The 18,187-nt window shown below is 41.8% G+C and overlaps 1 protein-coding gene across 4 annotated transcripts in view; it reads left to right on the forward strand.

Moving 5' to 3' along the window:
- The window catches only part of LOC105690048 (zinc finger protein chinmo), a 51,407-nt gene that overhangs the window by 21,516 nt on the left and 11,704 nt on the right, over positions 1-18,187 (forward strand). For all 4 annotated transcript variants that reach the window (XM_048653302.1, XM_048653300.1, XM_048653299.1 and 1 more), the window contains 4 exons: positions 6,972-7,192; positions 7,349-7,596; positions 7,881-8,128; positions 8,378-8,671. In XM_048653302.1, coding sequence (XP_048509259.1) covers positions 6,972-7,192; positions 7,349-7,596; positions 7,881-8,128; positions 8,378-8,671 — 1,011 coding nt within the window. The remainder of the gene's footprint in view (positions 1-6,971; positions 7,193-7,348; positions 7,597-7,880; positions 8,129-8,377; positions 8,672-18,187) is intronic.

Here is an 18,187-nt window from a genome sequence, read left to right on the forward strand (position 1 = left end):
ATCCTCGTCTTGCAACGATCTTGCAAATTTACGGTGCGAACGATCTTGCAAGAAAGGAGAAAAAAAAAACAAAACGGAGTACCTAGTTGCAATGCAATGATCAGTACGTGGGCGGTAATTAGCATTGTAATTATTTTCAAACTCGGAACTCCAAGTTCAACTTGACTATGATGTAATGGGTTTCGTTCGGTTTCCAGGGTCGGCGGGGCGAGCGAAGTAATTAGAAAAGTAGAAATTAATAGCGTAAGACCCGGGAGAAAACGGCGTGAGAAAAATGAAGGAAATCGCCTTGTAAGTTTCGGGGCTAGAAAATTCCAAGTTCAATTCTAACGCCGTAATATAGTCGTCGTTCGGTTTCGCGAGTCGGCGGTGGCTCGGTCTCCACGTGCAAGAATCGCAGGCAGGTTTAGGTTTTTGGGCGGGCAGAGAAGCGAGAGAGAGAGAGAGAGAGAGGAGGCGAGAGGAGGCGAGGAGGAGGAGGACCAGTCGTCGCTCTCGCCTTGAAATTATGTAACGAAGCAATAGCAGCAGCAGCAGCAGCAATAGCATCGGGAACTAACAGCAACATCATCATCATCATCATCATCGGCACGAGCAGCAGCAGCAGCAACAGCAGCAGCAGCAGCGACTGTAAGGATTCCATCGATGCTATTCGCCGCGGCGCGGCGGTACGCGAATCGCGCGCAAATCTCGCGCTGCCGAACGCGGCAAATCCCCCGCGACACCGACCTACGTTAGCCTTGAGATATGAATAGAACAGGGAGAGAGTGCACTGCACTCTTGCGTAAGCTGTTTTCTTTGAAATATACGCCATATATATTTATTTTTTGCCTCGCGTTTTTCTTTTTTTCCCCTATTTTTTTTTTTTTTTTTTTTTTTTTTTTTTTGCTTCATTTTTTTCATACCCTTGCAAATCTCGTGGACTTTTTTTTTCTTTCCTTCGTCTTTTTAACCGTGTGCGTACGCGCTTTTTTTTCTTCGTTTTCTTCTTCCACACACCATGGCCGATTCGCAAACCCCATCGTCGTCGTCCAGATAATGTACTCACGTACGTTAGCCCTCAGCAAAATCGGAAATTCGAAACCTTTTTTTTTTTTCTTCTCCTTTCCGTACACGCACATAATGGACTGCTTGCGCGTGGACGGAAACCGATGGCAAAATGTGTACGAAAATTTTATCAAAAATTCGTTCACATCGCATATCCGATTCAGTACACCTATATACGTCGATGACTTTTTTTTCTTGTTCTTAATACAAAGAGAAAAATTTATAACACACGTACATGTGTATAGATCTACACATTTACGTGTGTGGGCTATATTTAGGTGACTAATAAAATTATACGCGCGAAATCGAGATTGGGTCACATTTACTGCAGTTTTTGTAACACGTGATATTTAATTTTTCTATGCTTTATTTTGTATTTTCTAATGAATTTGAATATCGCAACATATGCGAGCATAAAATGTCGCAACAAAATAATTAACGACTCGTGAGTTTTATCTTATTTGACTAATGGTCGCCGTGTAAAATGTGGAAGAAAAAACTGATATAATATATTTTCGAACGTTAAATTGGCCAGCAAAATAATTAGAAACGTGATGGATGATTGTTTTCTATTTTCTAATCTGTCTCCTTTTTTTTTTTCCTCTTTTTTTTTTTCTGCATACCATTTGAATTCGATCCGAACGATATGTGTAATTCGTTTATTGTACGTACGTACAAATACGCCTGTACTTATGTATGACGAAATTATATACATCGGAGCAGCAGCAGCTGCTGCTTGTCTTTTGCACGCCACGTGCCACATAGGTTTTCATAAATCATCGAAACCGCGCGCCCAACGATTCACGGAGTGACGCGGAAAATTTCACATCTGTAGCTCCGTATCGTCCGTACATGGAAAACCTATATATGTATATCTACATTCATTACGGATGCTGCACTTACGTTAAGACTTGTTTGAAATTAACGCAAAACGAGCCTTTTTGTTCTCCTGCTTCGATATCGCGCTGCAGAAACAGAAAAGACACGTGCAACCGCCATTTTTGTACTCAGAGCGTGCATTACAACGTGTAAGGATGACGTACGGTTCGACAACGTGGATGAAATCCCCGTTCGTACAAATCAATCGAGCTAACGATCGAAGATAATTTTCGAATTCGTCGATTCCGCGAATCTTCTAATTTCACTTTTTCTTTTTTCACTTATGTCTTGCCCGATTCGCGGTGGATAACGTGAGAACATACGGGGTATTTCGGTTTTATATAATATACGGCGGGGGGATCTGAGTTGACCATGAAACAAAAAGAAAAAAAAAATTTCCTCGCGACGTGCGTGACGCAGAGCAGCAGCAGCAGCAGCAGCAGCAACAGCGGCAGCAGTGGGTTCACAATCAGCTATACATATGCCCGGTTCTAATAGCGGCGGTTCCGCACACAAAGAAAAATATATATACGAACGTGTACATGGTACAGAAAACAAAAAGAAAAGAGAAAAAAAAGAAAAAAAAATTACGCAGCTGCACACGCACTGCGAACGTATTTTCGTGTGTACCACATCTCATGCATATGTATAGGAAAAACGCAAAACGAACCTAAAACCGACGACGACGACGACGACGACGACGACGACGACGAGGACGAGGAGTAGCTATCACGCTGGCGCGAACTTGAATTTACACCGTGCAGCAATGGCAATGGCTAAAAAAACGCACACGTGCGCTGCACGCATACAGAAAAAACAAAGATTAAGAAAAAGAAATAAAGAATACGCATAGAGACGAAGGTTCCTCGTTTGATTGTATTGGTAAATTATATGCGGATGTATATACCTATGTATATTTTCTACGGTATAGTTATACAGCGTGTGCAAAAAAAGACGCGTGCGTTTACTGCGCCGGTTGAGGCCATTGACCGAGTGTGGGCGATTGGCGCGTTTGGTTTTTCTTTCTATCTTCTTTTTTTTATTTTTTTTTATCAATTTTTTTTTTTTTTTTTAATAATTTTTTTTCCTTCCTTTCGCATCGTGCACGATTATTCGCACGACCGTAAGACTACGTACGTCTGTGCGTGTACACACGTATGTAGGTAAAGTACACGTGGAACTAGATTCGAAACTCACCGAAGTAATCTTGACTGGAAAAACTATTGGGCGTGAGTGTTTGGAGCAAAAAATTACTTCTTTCTTCTTCTCAGGAAAAATGGACATCGAGAAACCGAAACCAAACTCGGACGATTTTTTTCTAGAATTGCGATTGGTTTTTTTTTTGTTCCTCATGCTTGTGATTAATTTTCCGAATTTTTCACGCACGCTAATTTGTCGTACTTTAGAAAATTTTCGAAATAGAATTGTATCGTTTAATTTCTTTTGGGATAAAAGACGATGCGGTTTGCTCTGAAAAAAAGGAAAAAGAAAAGAGGAGCCAAAAATATTTGATGATTTGATTTCTGGATTGGGAAATTTGATAAGAAAAAATACCCTCGAAAAAGTGTAATAATGGTGTTTGGGTCACCGACGAACGACTAGGTCACTTGGCATGGAATGCTCTCGCGTATACATATATTTCCGTCTATTCTTCTTCTTAGTTTCTTTTTTTTTTCTGTCGCTTTTTTATTTCTTCTATATTTTCTCAACACGGTTTTGTAACGCTTTGATTCGTGCGCACGCGTTTTGGCGTAACTAACGCATTCGAAAATACGCGTTTTTAAGTGTATATATATATATATATACATATATTACACCGATTCTACTACGGTTATTTTACCCATAGGTTATAACGTGTCCGTTACGTCATGCGCCATCTATTATTAACTTTGCAAAAATACACATCTACGAGTTTTAGAAAAAAAAGCAACAGAGAAGGAAAATAATGATTTGCATGCCTTCCTCAAGTTCCGCAATAAACTTTATCTCTACCGGAGTATCGGCACCCTAATCGCGGCGCATTGAACAATATCTCCTTTGTTTTAGTATCGTCGAATTCTCTGACAATATCGCGAAACGATGCACATCGTTTCCGGGTTCTTTTGCCCCGGTGACGTCATAATATACTTCACGGCCGCGATTCATCATCCCGTCAACGCCCACCAACAATTAGTGCAGACCAAAAGTTTGACGTTCTGAATAGAAGAAAAAAAAAAAGAGAAAAAAAAAATGCATTTTCGGTTCAAACTTCCTTGTTTTAAAAATACGATGCTACTCGACTACCTACCGCCATCGACTTTCTCACGTAACGGCGTGAATTTTTTCTCGCCAGGATAAGTATAGTTGCGGTGAAGAGAAGAATTGATAATAACGAAAAGAGCAAAATGTCGTTGAAAGTACATATTCGAGCGTAATGTATTTGTTCAAACAATTTTGATTTTCCTCGAATTGTTCGTAAACCCTTCTAAATGACATCGAGGTGTCCGGCTATATCCTAAGAGTAATAACGGATATCGATTACTTGGTGGGTTTAATAAGTATTCATATAGGAAGTTACTTGTAAGGTTGTAAATTACATCATTACCATCCTTTCGTCATTGTTATTATCCTTACCATCGTTATTATTGTCACCCGTAACTCACCGCACAAGTTTCCGAAGCCACAATAAATTTGTCGTGTACCTATACCTATGGTAGTGTAACGAAGTCGTCGCCTGATAATTCATAAAAATGCTAGTTTACCAAAATTTTTTCGAGTCCTCGCGGCTAAAGATAGGAATGATTTTTTGCCCAAAAATGGTAAAACATGGCGATCTAATTTGTGTCCTAAGAGGATTTGCATTTTCAGTTGGAGAATACAGTATTGGAATTTTTCTTTTCTCTTCTCATTTCGTTTAACTCGACTCACTGCGAAATTCGGAAATTCGTGAATTCAGGGCGTAAAAAAAATGACAACGAAATACCAGGGCCCAGTCGCCGGATCGGCGATCTGCCGACAATTAATAAGAAACGACGCGATACGATCGGTGGAATGAAACGGGACGACAATGCGTACGCGTACAACGTCCAACGTAACATGTAATAATTATCACAGGCTGCAACAAGGACAGGAAGCCGCAAGAATCTAAGGGGGGAAAATTTTTCTTCGAGGAAGTCGAGTAAAACCGGCTGTCAACCTTTTATACTCTCTGCACCGCGCATCTTGTAAAACGCTCGGTCGTACTACGTGGCGTTTACCTTGCAGCGCGCGGTACGCGGTTGCGTTGGTTCGCAGCTGCGTGTGCGGCGAACCCGACCCGAGAAATTCTTACTCTCCGGTGAATATCTAGGCCACGATTTGGTGACTTACGTGCGCCACGCGGACCGCTCCTTAATGCACCAGGATATTAGGGGGGGGGGGGGGGGGGGGGCCGGCGTGGGGAACGAAAGTAAAGGAACGTTGGCGAGGAGAGGAGGGGACGAGGGGGGGGGGAGGGATACGCGGAATCGAGAGCGGCCACGGGATGATATCGTGAGAAGGTGGTGTGCTTTATACCGTAGTGTATACTACGCGTTCTACCGTACCAGGTGGTTAACAGGAAGTGGCCCCGCAGGTGGAATTTGGTCGAAATTCGAAGCATCATTGTATAGGAAGCCACGCTGTTTGTAGCTGATGCTGTTCGGAGAGCGGACGCGTTCACGCGGGATTTCGGCGATTCGGGGATTCGGGGATATCGTTGAAACTCCGTTTCCTCAACCCGCTTTAAATCCAACTTTATCACGAGGGCTGTCCGTCGATACCCCTTCACTCCCTCTATGAACTTTCTTGGATTATTCAATTCGCTAGATTCTCTTCAATTTCTCTTTTTCTTGGCTCATCGAGCTCCACCATTTTCGAGGACAGTCGACCTTTTGTTTGCAAAATTATGGAGAATTTTGTCGCCATTTTCATTTTTTTTTTTGTTTTTTATGAAGGTCAGTGGCCGAAAACTGTACGAGATTTTTCGAAACCAGATAATTCTTACGTTTCATCTTTTGAAATCGATAATTCTGAATTTTCGGCATCCGCTTCTGACGATGAATATTTCGTACGAAACAGAATTATTAATTTTCATGGTTAAATTGATGACGATCCATAGATAAGGTAAACAGCTAATTAGGAATATGTTCATAATGTATTCCATATTATAATGGAACATGAAAATAGTGTAACGCGAGCGGTCATAAGTATGATAAGGTGTACATATATATTTTCTATTTACTTCGTGTATATTATACCTTATTCCTACCTTCCAATGTACTTTATACATTACATAAAATTACCCATCTACCTACCGACATGCGGAAACGAAGGGGCAAGCCGACAGCGGGGCCATTAAAAATAAAACAAAGCACAAAGAATAAAGTGAAAAAAAAAAAAGAATTAAGATGAAGAAGGATATGCATAAAAATACGGTGAATATGTTAATCAGATGGCTAGTTCTAATTAGTGGGAGCCAGCCAACCCTTTTGGTACCACCACCTCATGTACTTTTGTGTAGTATGTGTATTATAATAGATATACATACACGATTTCATACGCATTATACACACGTATAAATATACGCATGTGCGTTACGAGACCATCGAAGATTTTTATCGAACGCACATTTCGAGCGTCTAACAGCGCTCATTTTACCTATGCGTCCATCTGCTTCAAATATTTTAAACAAAAAAATAAAACAAAACGAAATAGGAAAAAAACTACACACAGAGTGTGCTCACCGTGTCCATTACATCGCGATATTAACGTACGTAAAAGGTTCCGATAGGGTTATCTTACTAATTCTTTTTTTTTTCTCATTTAATTCATTTGGTACCTTACTTTTCAGCGGCATATAGCACGCATCACATTCATACCTGCGGCGAATACAGTTAAACCGATTTCTGCATCAACCTTTGAGTGGACGGCTAAATTTTTTTTCGAATTATACCCTATATACGTTTCTATTGATAATTATTGGTCCTGACCTTTGATTTGAATAATCTAGTTATATATTTTTTGTTTCGCTTCTGTTTTATCTCCAGGTGTGACGTTCAAGGCGCATAGATTGATTCTAGCAGCATGTAGCAAACATTTTCAAGAGTTATTCGAGGGTATGCCTCCGTCGCCGGCGGGTTTAATCGTCATCTTGGACGGTACCAGCGCCCAAAATATGGCGGCACTTCTCGAATTTATGTACCGCGGCGAGGTTCACGTATCCCAGGAATCATTGAGCTCGTTTCTGAAGGCCGCGGAATGTCTGCAAGTACGTATACATCCGATCGACATCCTGAACGAATATAGAAACGAAATCGGGAAGAAGATGAAAAAATAAAAACGAAACCCAAATTTCTATCCCATTCGTTACTTCCGTTCTCTACCATTCGCAATCCAATTCTTGAATACCTTGACGCAATTTCAGGTCAAAGGTCTCTCAATAGAACACGAAAAATTGGCGGTCGCGCAAAGGCACGCCGCCGAGAGCAACAATTCGCCCGACGGCGGTGCCGCGGGCGGAGGAACAGGCGCTGGCGCCGGATCGGGGGGTAGCGTTAGAAAGAAGTCACCGACGCCCGTCCCGACGCCCTCGACGGCACCTACTTACACCGTACCCACATCACACGCCACCACCCAACACTACTACGACAGTCCGCGGAAAAGGCTGATGAGGTAACGAAAAACGTTAAAACAGGAAATTACCCTACGATAATCATAAACGAGGCGAAAAACAAAATCGAACGTGTCTCCGTGTCCATCTGGTCCGTTGAACACCGAGAACCGTCCATCCAATTTTTCACTCGAAAATAATTTTCTTTTTGATTTTTGAGAAGGTGATTCGTAGTCTTGTCGCATCACCCCACATTTCCATCGGGTCCGCTCGATTGCGAAATCATCTCTGAAATGTCTCGCTTGTGCGTGGTGAAAATACGTTTGGATTTTGAAAAAATCTATAGGTCACCGAGTGACGTCGACGCTTTAGGCCGAGCGAGTGTACTGAGGGATGGAGCAGCGTTTCGTCCAGCCTCGGCGCCGCATCCTCTTCTTTTAGACAGTTCTTTGCACTCACATTTTCCCCACCCTACGGACCAACCTCCGCATCCCCATACGGCACCGCATACGCCAACGGAACTTGAACAGGAACTGGAACGCGACCGCTCGGAGGAAAGAGGCAACGGCGAACACAGGGATAACGGGGCTGAAGGTTCGTTTTTTATTTCTTTCCGTGTTCTTTTTTTTTTTCTTCATTCTCTTTTTTTCGAATTACCAGCTCGTCATTTCGGTACTTCTCACTCGGAAGCACGAATAAAAGGAAACTATTTTTTCAATTTTCTACAATTTTTATTCGTCTGCTTTTCATTTTTAATCGACTCCCGTTGACAGTTCCGCCAATCCTCTACTCAAACTCCAATTAGTGATCGGCTAATCAAGATTTTCATCGACCCGCTCACAGATCTACGAATAAAACAAGAACCCGGTGCGTTGACGGATCGAGAAAGGGCGGAGAGGCTCGCGGAGCGTTCGTCGGGCGAATCTTACGGCGGCGGCGGCGGCGGCGGCGGAGGCGGAGGCGGTGAATCCGGGACGTACAACACCCCCGGGGACCACCTGGGCCACCAGGGTTGCGGCGGTCTCGCCCCCATGCCACCGGCTCACCCACCCACACCGGACCTAAGCCCGGCGCCCACCACCCCCGCCATGTGGAACTCGAAGATCAACAAGGCAGGCACCGTATCAACGCCAGACGGTGAGTCCGTATCCTCCATATTTTCAACCCGTTACACGCAGCTGCGCGATTTCGGAGGAGACGCGATCGATTCGGGAACATTCGAACCTGTTCGAATCCGAATGGGGATTCACGTTGTCACGTGTTCATACGATTTCGCGCGGATATCTCGGCGTAATTGCTGCGTCCTTTGACAGACTGGGTGAACGTGTATCGTGACACGAACGTCATCGCCTTGAGAATAATTACATTGAGAAAAAAGTAGTTGCAAGTCACGAGGTGCTGGATGTAGAACACGGTATCAGCTTCGCGTGTACATGCACACGTTACATTATTCGGTAGGGATGTGTAAAATGAGGAAATTTTCCTTTGAATTTTGCGATCCGTCGTCGTACGGTGTGAATTTAGGTTCGTTGAACCAGATACATATATATGTATACACTATACGTGAAGGCACGTGCGATTTTATTTCAATGTCAGTATGAGATGCATATAAAGCGTGTACGTAAACACTGTAAATGTATAGGTGACTATCCGTATCAGCTTACGTATACAATTGTGTGCGAAAAATTATGAGGATCGAGTGAGAGATCGTAGGAAAAAAAAAGACGTCAAACAAAATCACGTATCTCAGATTCGAGGACTGAAGTAATTTCTGATTACATTCTAATTATAGATAAAAAGCGCGGGAATCTCGGGTGGCTAATCGTGAATAAATGCTGAAAGGTCGCGGTGTCGCGATGCCCGTTATTCTTCTCTCTCTCTCTCTCTCTCCCCTCTGCAACATCGAAATCTGCAATTCTGTCGTATCCCGCCACAATTTATACCCGAACGAAAAATCGTACGTTATATTCGCGACGGCGTGTATATCTCATTCTTTGATTATTGCCAACTTTGGGAGGGGATCGTATGCAATGATCTATAAGTATATAATAACTACGAGGTTCGCGCGATGTTTTTAACCACGTGATTATTTCGGTATCGCGTCGTAGTATCGCGTCGTCTACTATCATAGTATTATATCCTATAATTTTCAGTACTTGTGTATAATATTTTTGTATGTCCAAATACATATCTGTATAATAGACATAGGATGCATGTCGGTTGCGCGTTGTACGACAAAATGACAGATTTTCAGTTATTAGAAAAAAATTTTGCGTTTTATGGGACCGAAAATCAGATGCTTCCGTGACATTTTGACCTCGTTAAACGGAGGCATCCGAATTATTTCTCTCCGAGATGAGAATTCGAAAAATTTCTCAACCGACGATAGACGAAGCTAGAGTAACGCGCCGCGCAATGGAGTACATGGAATTACGTACGACTCGATAATAATTGTCTCGTATGGAACTTCGAGGCGGTACATCGGGTAGATCTACACGGAGACGTTGATCGGAGGCGATGACGAGCCGGACCCGTTGGCCGTGCAACCCGTGCAACAACGCCATTAACGGTGGAACGTCGCTGCAGCATCGGATGGAACGGCTAGCCAGATGCTTAACTCTTTTAGATCTATACGGTTACAAAATGCAAGGGGAGTTGCATCATCGCCTGGCGTTGCTGCACGTGGAGTCTGTTCGGTGTTGCAACTTCCCTCGATCTTCTCTTCGCCTCCGTCTCTACCTACCTCCTCCCCGGATTCCCTCTTCACCGATTCTTTATCTCTTTTTCTTTTTCCCCTCCGCGACGACGCTACCGACGACTCGCTCTTTTTTTTTTTTTTTTTGAGACCAAGACGCGCCGGCGGTTTCGGAAAAAATTCAGACAAAGAGCCGAGGAGGCGAAATGAGTAGAGGGACAGGAAGAATGGATTTTAATTTTTTCCTCTCTTATTAGATATTCGTCAATTCCGCGACACCGTTAACATCATTTTTGGGGTTCGAGGTACACTGGAAATCGAAATCGCTTGCGTACGGCGTCGAAGTCACCGGAGACGGGTGTATCCGAGTTCGTAGTTTCTCGTTGCTTTCCGCTGCAGCTGTGTAATAAAATGAGTTTGTAATCCAACCTATAATATGATCGAGGCCAAGTTCGCGCAGCTCGATAGTTGGCTTTCTAACGACGGCCCTGCATCAGAACTCGGTTTCGTTTCTTTCGTTACATTACAAACCAATACCCACGCCGATAGATATAGGCACACGTAAAGTCGGAGTGTACGGTATAGATACGGTATACCCATTTACGAGTTATGTACCATGAGATTATCGAGGTGGGGGTGGTGGCCTGTTGCAGAGTCGCTGCGCGTTGGCTGCGTTGCGCTGTTACGTTTCGGGGCCAAATCTTATTTCGTTGCGACATATCGCGCTCGGATGGACACGTCCCGATCGAAGAAATAAAATAAATAATAACGATTATTATAGATACCCGCCGGTACTGTACTGTAAGCGATGCGGGAAGTCGTTAAATTGTAGATCCGGAGATCGACGATTTTTTTCCAACTCTCACACCCTTCGCGAATATTTTCCTTCCTTCCGTATTTCCTTAGGAATTTCAGCGACGCGTTCAGTTTTGAAAAAAAAACATCTCGATAAATATAACCACGTGATTAAGAAATTATGGAAACGGTCGAGAAAGTTATTTCATCTCGAGATCGGTTCGACAAAAAATTTCAATCGCAGGAATTTTTCTTTTTCTAGAATCGAACCTATTTCATTAGTATCTACGTTGAAATTTCTTTACGAGCTATTCGATCACGCTTATGGTCATAAAGCGATATAGTTTTCCTCATATCGCGGGGCATAATTTGATAATTCGAACGAATCCAATGTATACAAGGAAGGAGAGTGAATATTACATATGTATCGCCAACTCGTGTATTTCTATCAATATATATATATATATATATACAGCGTATATAATAGCGATGAGGATATACCTAAGGAAAAGGGCGGTTGCAACAGAGCGAGCGAAGGAACGCAACGCGGTTGAACCGTTCATGATGTTCAAGACTTTCTCCGCACAACTTTCGGCCCCGCAGGTTCACACGATCTTCAATCTGAGAATCCCCCTTCCCTGTACCTATTTACGTCCCCCTCGCCTCTTTCTTCCTCTTTACCGCCCCCGCCGGGCAATCCTAGCGAGGAATCTTTTACCGTTTGATATATACAATCGCCTCTATATATACCTTATGTACCATGGGAATATAAACGGCTGCTCCAAGACCAAGAACCGCTGCAGTGAAATCAGATCTGCCGATTTGAATTTATGTCTCCGATTCCTTTTGGAACAGTGATCGTTTGTTTGTTTTTTTTTTTTTTTCTTTTGACAAATTTTGCCACTAATGATTTTTGTATTCCTTGAAATCGATGAATCATCTTATCGCAGGTTTGCGGCACGGGTTCGGAAGCAAATGAAGAAAATGGAAATAAAAAAATGAATCGGGAAAATTCGCGATTGAAGAATTTCACTGGAAACGTGTTTTTTTTTGGCGGTCGGGCGGGGGGTGGGGGAGGGGAGAGGAGGTTATTGGGTCGCGAACCTCGTTGGCAACGATTTACATTGAATTCGTTGCACGGAGGGATCAAAAGCGGATGCAGAACGTCTTTTTTGGCTTCGGTACCCCGGCCGCGAGTAAACGGTGGTATAACGGGGGTATACCATGACCGAGTACGACCCTCTTCTCGATTCTCATATAACCGTGAAATTAGCCTCCGTTCTCTTAAAGATCGATCCCTCGCTCCCGCTTTCCCCCTCGAGTCTAACGGCTCCAGAGGTCCGGCGATTATTGCCCTTTAGCGGATACCTACCCGTCCATCCCCATCCCCGTTCCCACCCCCATAAACACCGCGATCGTCGTCTTTCCGCGTTACTTGCTTCGCTGCTAATATGCAATTTTACCAACGCTAATGGGGGCTAATAGAACGCGGATTATTATAACCACATACATACGTATACGTGCGTGCGTACGTGCGTACAATGTGGGTGCAGAGGTTAGTGGAAACGGAATTTTTTTTTTTCTCTTTTATTTTTTCCTCTCGTTTCAATTCTTTATCTAACGTACAATTAGATGTTTAATTTTAATCTTTGCGGCGCAGTGAACCCGAGCTCTGATTAAACGTTTCATTCTTTACGATGACAGCTTTCGGTATATTATGGTTAAGCGGACTTTCAAAACTATTCTCTACTTTTCTTCTCTTCTTTTTTTCATCCTCACGCTAAACGGTCTACAATTATAACTAAATATGTTCATACGTGCTTGCAAATATTATAACGAGTTGTGTGATTCATCTTTGTCTAACCATACAAAATTCGCTGTACATGTACATATACATATAATATTCGCAATTATTCCAACACGCTAATTTTTCATTCTTTATTTTTCTTTATTTTTTTTTATTTTTTATTTTTTTTATCTTTTTTCCCACAACGAAAGAGATTCCAAAGAAGAAGTTTTGGATTTCTAATGAAAGAGTCGGTGTCGTACAATACCCGATGATACCCACTCACCTTTACCATACGCGCTCCTATACGTATAATGCAGCGAAACCACCGCCGCGACTTTGATTGACGCGGACAAGTCATCTAACGGTATTGAATATAATAGCGTTTATATACATAAGTATATACGTGGTACGTACATAAGCGAAAAGAACCGCGGTAACATTAGACTCAACCTTTTAGAGATCGTCATCGGAATTATCTTACTCAAAAGACGTACGATCAGTCTTCCGAAATTCCTCGGTTCTCTCTAACGCGCGTGATGAAATTTGTGTGTTTGAAAAATTGAAGGAAAAAAAAAAAACCAAACCAAAAACCACCTATATCAAGGATAATAATAACAACGATAAATTCAAAGACACATTAGCCAGTCTCTCTCCTTCTTTCTCTTTGCGATTAAAAGACGAGATTGCTCGTGTGAATTATATAGCGAGTTAGAAAAAAATGGTAATAACGATTGAAGAAAAAAGAAGAACACATTAAATAGTTAGCCGCAAAGTACGAGGAGCGTGGGAGCTGTACGTAGTACCGAAAAAAGTGTAATACGTTTTTCTGCGATTTAATAAATTTGGACTTTTTTTTTTTTTGGTCTTTGTTTCCCCCTGACGCTGTGATAACGCGTTTATATACATACGGTAATTATTAGACGATAGTCTGTGGCGATGCGGTTTGTTTTTTCATTATTTTATCTTTCTCACTTTGGGGAAGTAATTGTTTAGAACGAAAAGAGAAAATAATGAAAAAAGTAAAAAATAAGTGAACCACCTGGAGTTTCGAACTCGGTGACACCTGGAGTTTTGAGGAAAGTAGATCCTTTAGACGCCTGCAGGACACTTCTCTTCTCTGGGACTTCTCGCTCGTCGCACCTGCGGAAGTTCAACGAACACAACCAGCCGTCAACCCTTTGTCCGAAAAAAAGTAAGGATAGCACATGTATAGGTATATAGCCATGTACTCAATACCTGTACGCGAGCGTATAATTTACTTCGTTTTTTTTCTTTTATTATATTTCATTTATACTTTCCTTTTTTGATCTTTTTCTTTTTTTTTTCAACAATTTTGTTGGTTTCTTTTCTTCTCTATTTCTTCCCATTTTTGTTTCTTACTATTAATTTTTTTTTCCCACACATGTATATGTACAATTTTTTTTTCTATCTTCGTACCCCGTATAGAGACGACTTGTACACTCCGCCCCTTGTCGTAATAAAAGTAATAACAATAACAGTAATCAGAAAATAAAAACTTGGAAAGTGCGGATGATTTTTTGATTTTTTTTTTCTCAATTCTGGAATATACTGAAAAGTGATTTTCGACGAGTTGTGAAGTATAATCCGAAGTGATCTCTTAAATACGCGACGAACGAACGTTGTCGCGCGTTATAATTTATAATGTCTGGTTTTTTTCTATATAAAACTGGTGAAAATTTATTTATAAATCGTATAAAATATTATGATCCGTTCGAAGGTTGTGCATCGGTGTTATAATAATAAGGTAGCCAAACGATTCTAGCGTACGCATGTATATACGCGTATAGTATGAATACATACAAAATTCTTCAAAGTTATAACATAACGTTCACTTATGTCATTTAACAAATATATATATATGTATGTATAAAAAAAGACAATCCGCCCTTGACTCAGTTAGAACGTCATTCGGGAGATTCGTTAATAATGATATTTCAATACGTAAGATCGTTTGAAAATTGGTATGCACGACGTCGTTATTTCATCTGCGCGGGTTTCTTTTTTTTTCCATCCTTCTATTTGATCTATTCGTTTATCCATTTTCAATTTTTCAATTGTTCCATTTATTCCGAAATAGATATTTGAAAAATAAAATCAAAGTCAAAATTGATGTACCCAGTCGGTTTTACATCCTCGGTCTTTCAATGGCCGCGAGATAACGCGCGTACAAGGAGATTTGGTTACTTGAGTTTTCTAATTACATATCGTTTTCAAACATTAATGATACAGATACCTACGCTATTGTTATTATCCATTAATTAGATTATCATCGTTATTATTGCGCAAAGGTTGCAGCGTATGCCCAAGCGACGCGTTTGTTTAACGTTAGAGCCGTCTAACGTTGAACGCAGGCTGCTGTTGCTGCTGCTGCTGCTGCTGCTCAAACCGCGAGTTTTTTTAAGTGGGTCAGGGCTAGCGAGTCGTTCGCTGTCAGCCCATAGCAGTATTTATTTAGCGCATGTAGAACCCTCCCATGTGTGTGCGTTTTTCTATGCGTCTAGGCATTTTTCGACGATCGTAAAAATAATGAAATATGAGAGAAAAAGAAAAAAGAATCGAAACGAAACGAGAAAAGAAAAGAAAAGAAATAACGAAATCTAGAAAGGAGAGGAAGGATGACGTCTCGCCTATCTAACGAGAAAATATCAGAGCAGCGATTTCGTGTTTTTCTTTTTGTTTTTTGTTGTTTTTTTTTTCAAAATTTCTGTCTCAAAATTTCGGTAACGCGATAAGACAATCATCCGAGATATTGAATGGAGAAAAAGAAAACGAATCCCGAAGAGGGAAATAAAATCCGCAGGGAAGATAATTAGATAGGGATTCTGCAACCGCGGTTATAAGGTATACACAGCTATTAGATTAGTAATAAGTTGTTATCGATTTCTGTTATCGAGGGTCGCGGGAATCGCTCCGCGTGGCGTTGCTAATGTGTTCCCCATAGATAGATGCACGTATATGTATGTAGCTACATTTACCTACGCACGTATACGTAAGACACCTATGTATTAGTCTAGTAAATTAATCACTCCAGGACGACGGGTTTAGCGGTTTTCCCGGAAGTTAAGATACATATGTATATCGTATATACGCCGATACATACACATGGGTATATGTACCTCATATAAACTGAAGTGAGAATTAAGTCAGCGGTCACTTGTTGCACGATTAGGACGTGTAGATTATACATAAAGGTATACATACATGTATACACATATGGGTACGTTGATACGGTACAAAATTGCGACGAAATTAATAAAATAATTACCAGAAACTTCGTGGAAAATTGTCGTCAGCTGTACGAGTCGCGGTATTCAAAAAACACGATTCTTTTCTATTTTTAGTTATTTTTTTTCATTTTCTTATTTCTCTCTCGCGGTATGGGAGATTCCATGGAGATTTTCGGTGATCGCGGTTGGATCTGCATTTTCGGAGATAATGTGATCGTAAAAAACGGTGTTGTAAATCCTTGAATTCCGTGACCTTTGGCTATGGATTTTTTTTTTTTCGTTTTTTCTTTTTCGCTCCGAATGTAACGATATCGTAGTATTGGTATGTAATATTGCGTTGAACTGATCTAGTATTTTTTATAGACTGAGTCACGATCAGCGGCTGATACAGCCGGTATAAATATGTGTCTGACATTAGATATATTTTTGTCCACGAAATTATTCGACATATTTATGCGTATATTATACATATATATGTACGTATGTGCTTAGTTTATTATGAAGCAGCTGCAATACGGTTGGGAAATCAGAATCGTTTAATTTATTCAATTAGTATAGATATCTATATGATCGATGAATGTGAAGCGATAGAAAATAGATATCGTTAAAATTTTCGTAAAACGTAAAATGAATTTTTCTTTAGAGTTTCTATATCGTTTCGTTTCGACGTTTCCTCAAGGCGGTTACTTTTTGACGGGACGGTTGAAAACGTGCTTTTGCAGCTTATTTGTAACGAAATATCGCATCGCACTGCGCCCCGTATACGTACTATACGCATACGTATATCTCCTCATGTTCTCGAAAAATAGCCGAGTCTGCAGGGTTGAAAAATTCTGTGTGCACGCATAGAAGGGAACCGAGGAGAGAATGGACTCGGGTATAAAGAGCGAAAGAGTAAGAAGGAAACACCGGGAGGGAGGAAGAGCGAGAAAGAAGGAGAAACCTGAAAAGAAGCAAACCCCGAGGGGCTGGGAGATGGTATGCGATGAAAACTCCACCGCGTGTAGATGATGCTCGAGTGCCACCGAGTATTTTTTTTTTCCCCCTTTTTTACCCTCCTCTTCGGCGGGCTCTTCGGGGGGGAGGTGGGGAAAATGCAGGAAAGAGTGAAGGAGGGTGCTGCCGGTATATATCTCCTCCTCCTCCTCCGTACGACGACGAGTACAAACTCGCGCTTTTCTGATATCCGGCTAGGCAAACGAACCTGAAAGATGAAAATGAGGGACGGAGGGCGGGGGAGGAAGAAGAGGTGGAGGAGGGCAGGGGTTGTTGCAGAGAAGGCTACGAGGCATGAGGCAGGTAGAGAAAAGACGAGAAGACGAGGAGGCAGAAAAGCGAGTCGGGCTGGCTTGGCAGTTGTTCGGTTAGCGGGTGGCCGTGGGCTGGTTGGTTGGTTTGGTTGGTTGGTTGGTTGGTTGGTTGGTTGGTTGGTGGCTGGGTCTAATTCTGGTGACTGCGTTCGCCGCGCGATCAATACGTTGCTCGCGTTCGCCTATGCACGTCACTGCGCCACCCAAGCCAACCTGTACAACACGTACACCTCCACTTCACTTCCCTGTCCCTTCTCATACGCACCCTTTACCCTTCGCCCTCCTTCACCCTTTATCCGTTCCAATTCCCATTACCGTTACCATTACCATTCCTCCATTTTGAAAACCTCCTCTCCCGCTGCTGCAGCCATCGAAACTAACCAACCCGACCAACGAAAAAAAGGGGTCGAGGGAAGAGGAAATCAAAATCCGAATCTGGAGCACGAATCATCCGTACGCGCTTTTCTTTTGTTCTTCTTTCTCCCTGCCAACCGTGCTCCCACAACCTGTTCAACAATTTTCTCTTTTTTTTTTATTTTTCTCTATCTTCTGCGATTTACCTTCTTCTTGACACACATATTCGTTGTACAGTTCTCTACGGCATACCGTTTGGTGTATACTCTGTTGTAAAGTTAAACGGCGACAATTGTTTCAAAGGATTATCTTACTCTCCGTCTCTTTTTTTAATTTGTGGGAAAACGGTGACAATATGCAAATTTTATCTGATTACAGAAGACTGTATTAGGTCAAAGTCAGGAGTTACCTTTTTCCCTGATAAACTCCATTTATTATTTTTCTCTTCTTTTTTTTTATTCT

The sequence above is a fragment of the Athalia rosae genome, chromosome 3 (genome assembly GCF_917208135.1).
Source record: "Athalia rosae chromosome 3, iyAthRosa1.1, whole genome shotgun sequence".
NCBI lineage: Eukaryota > Metazoa > Arthropoda > Insecta > Hymenoptera > Athaliidae > Athalia > Athalia rosae.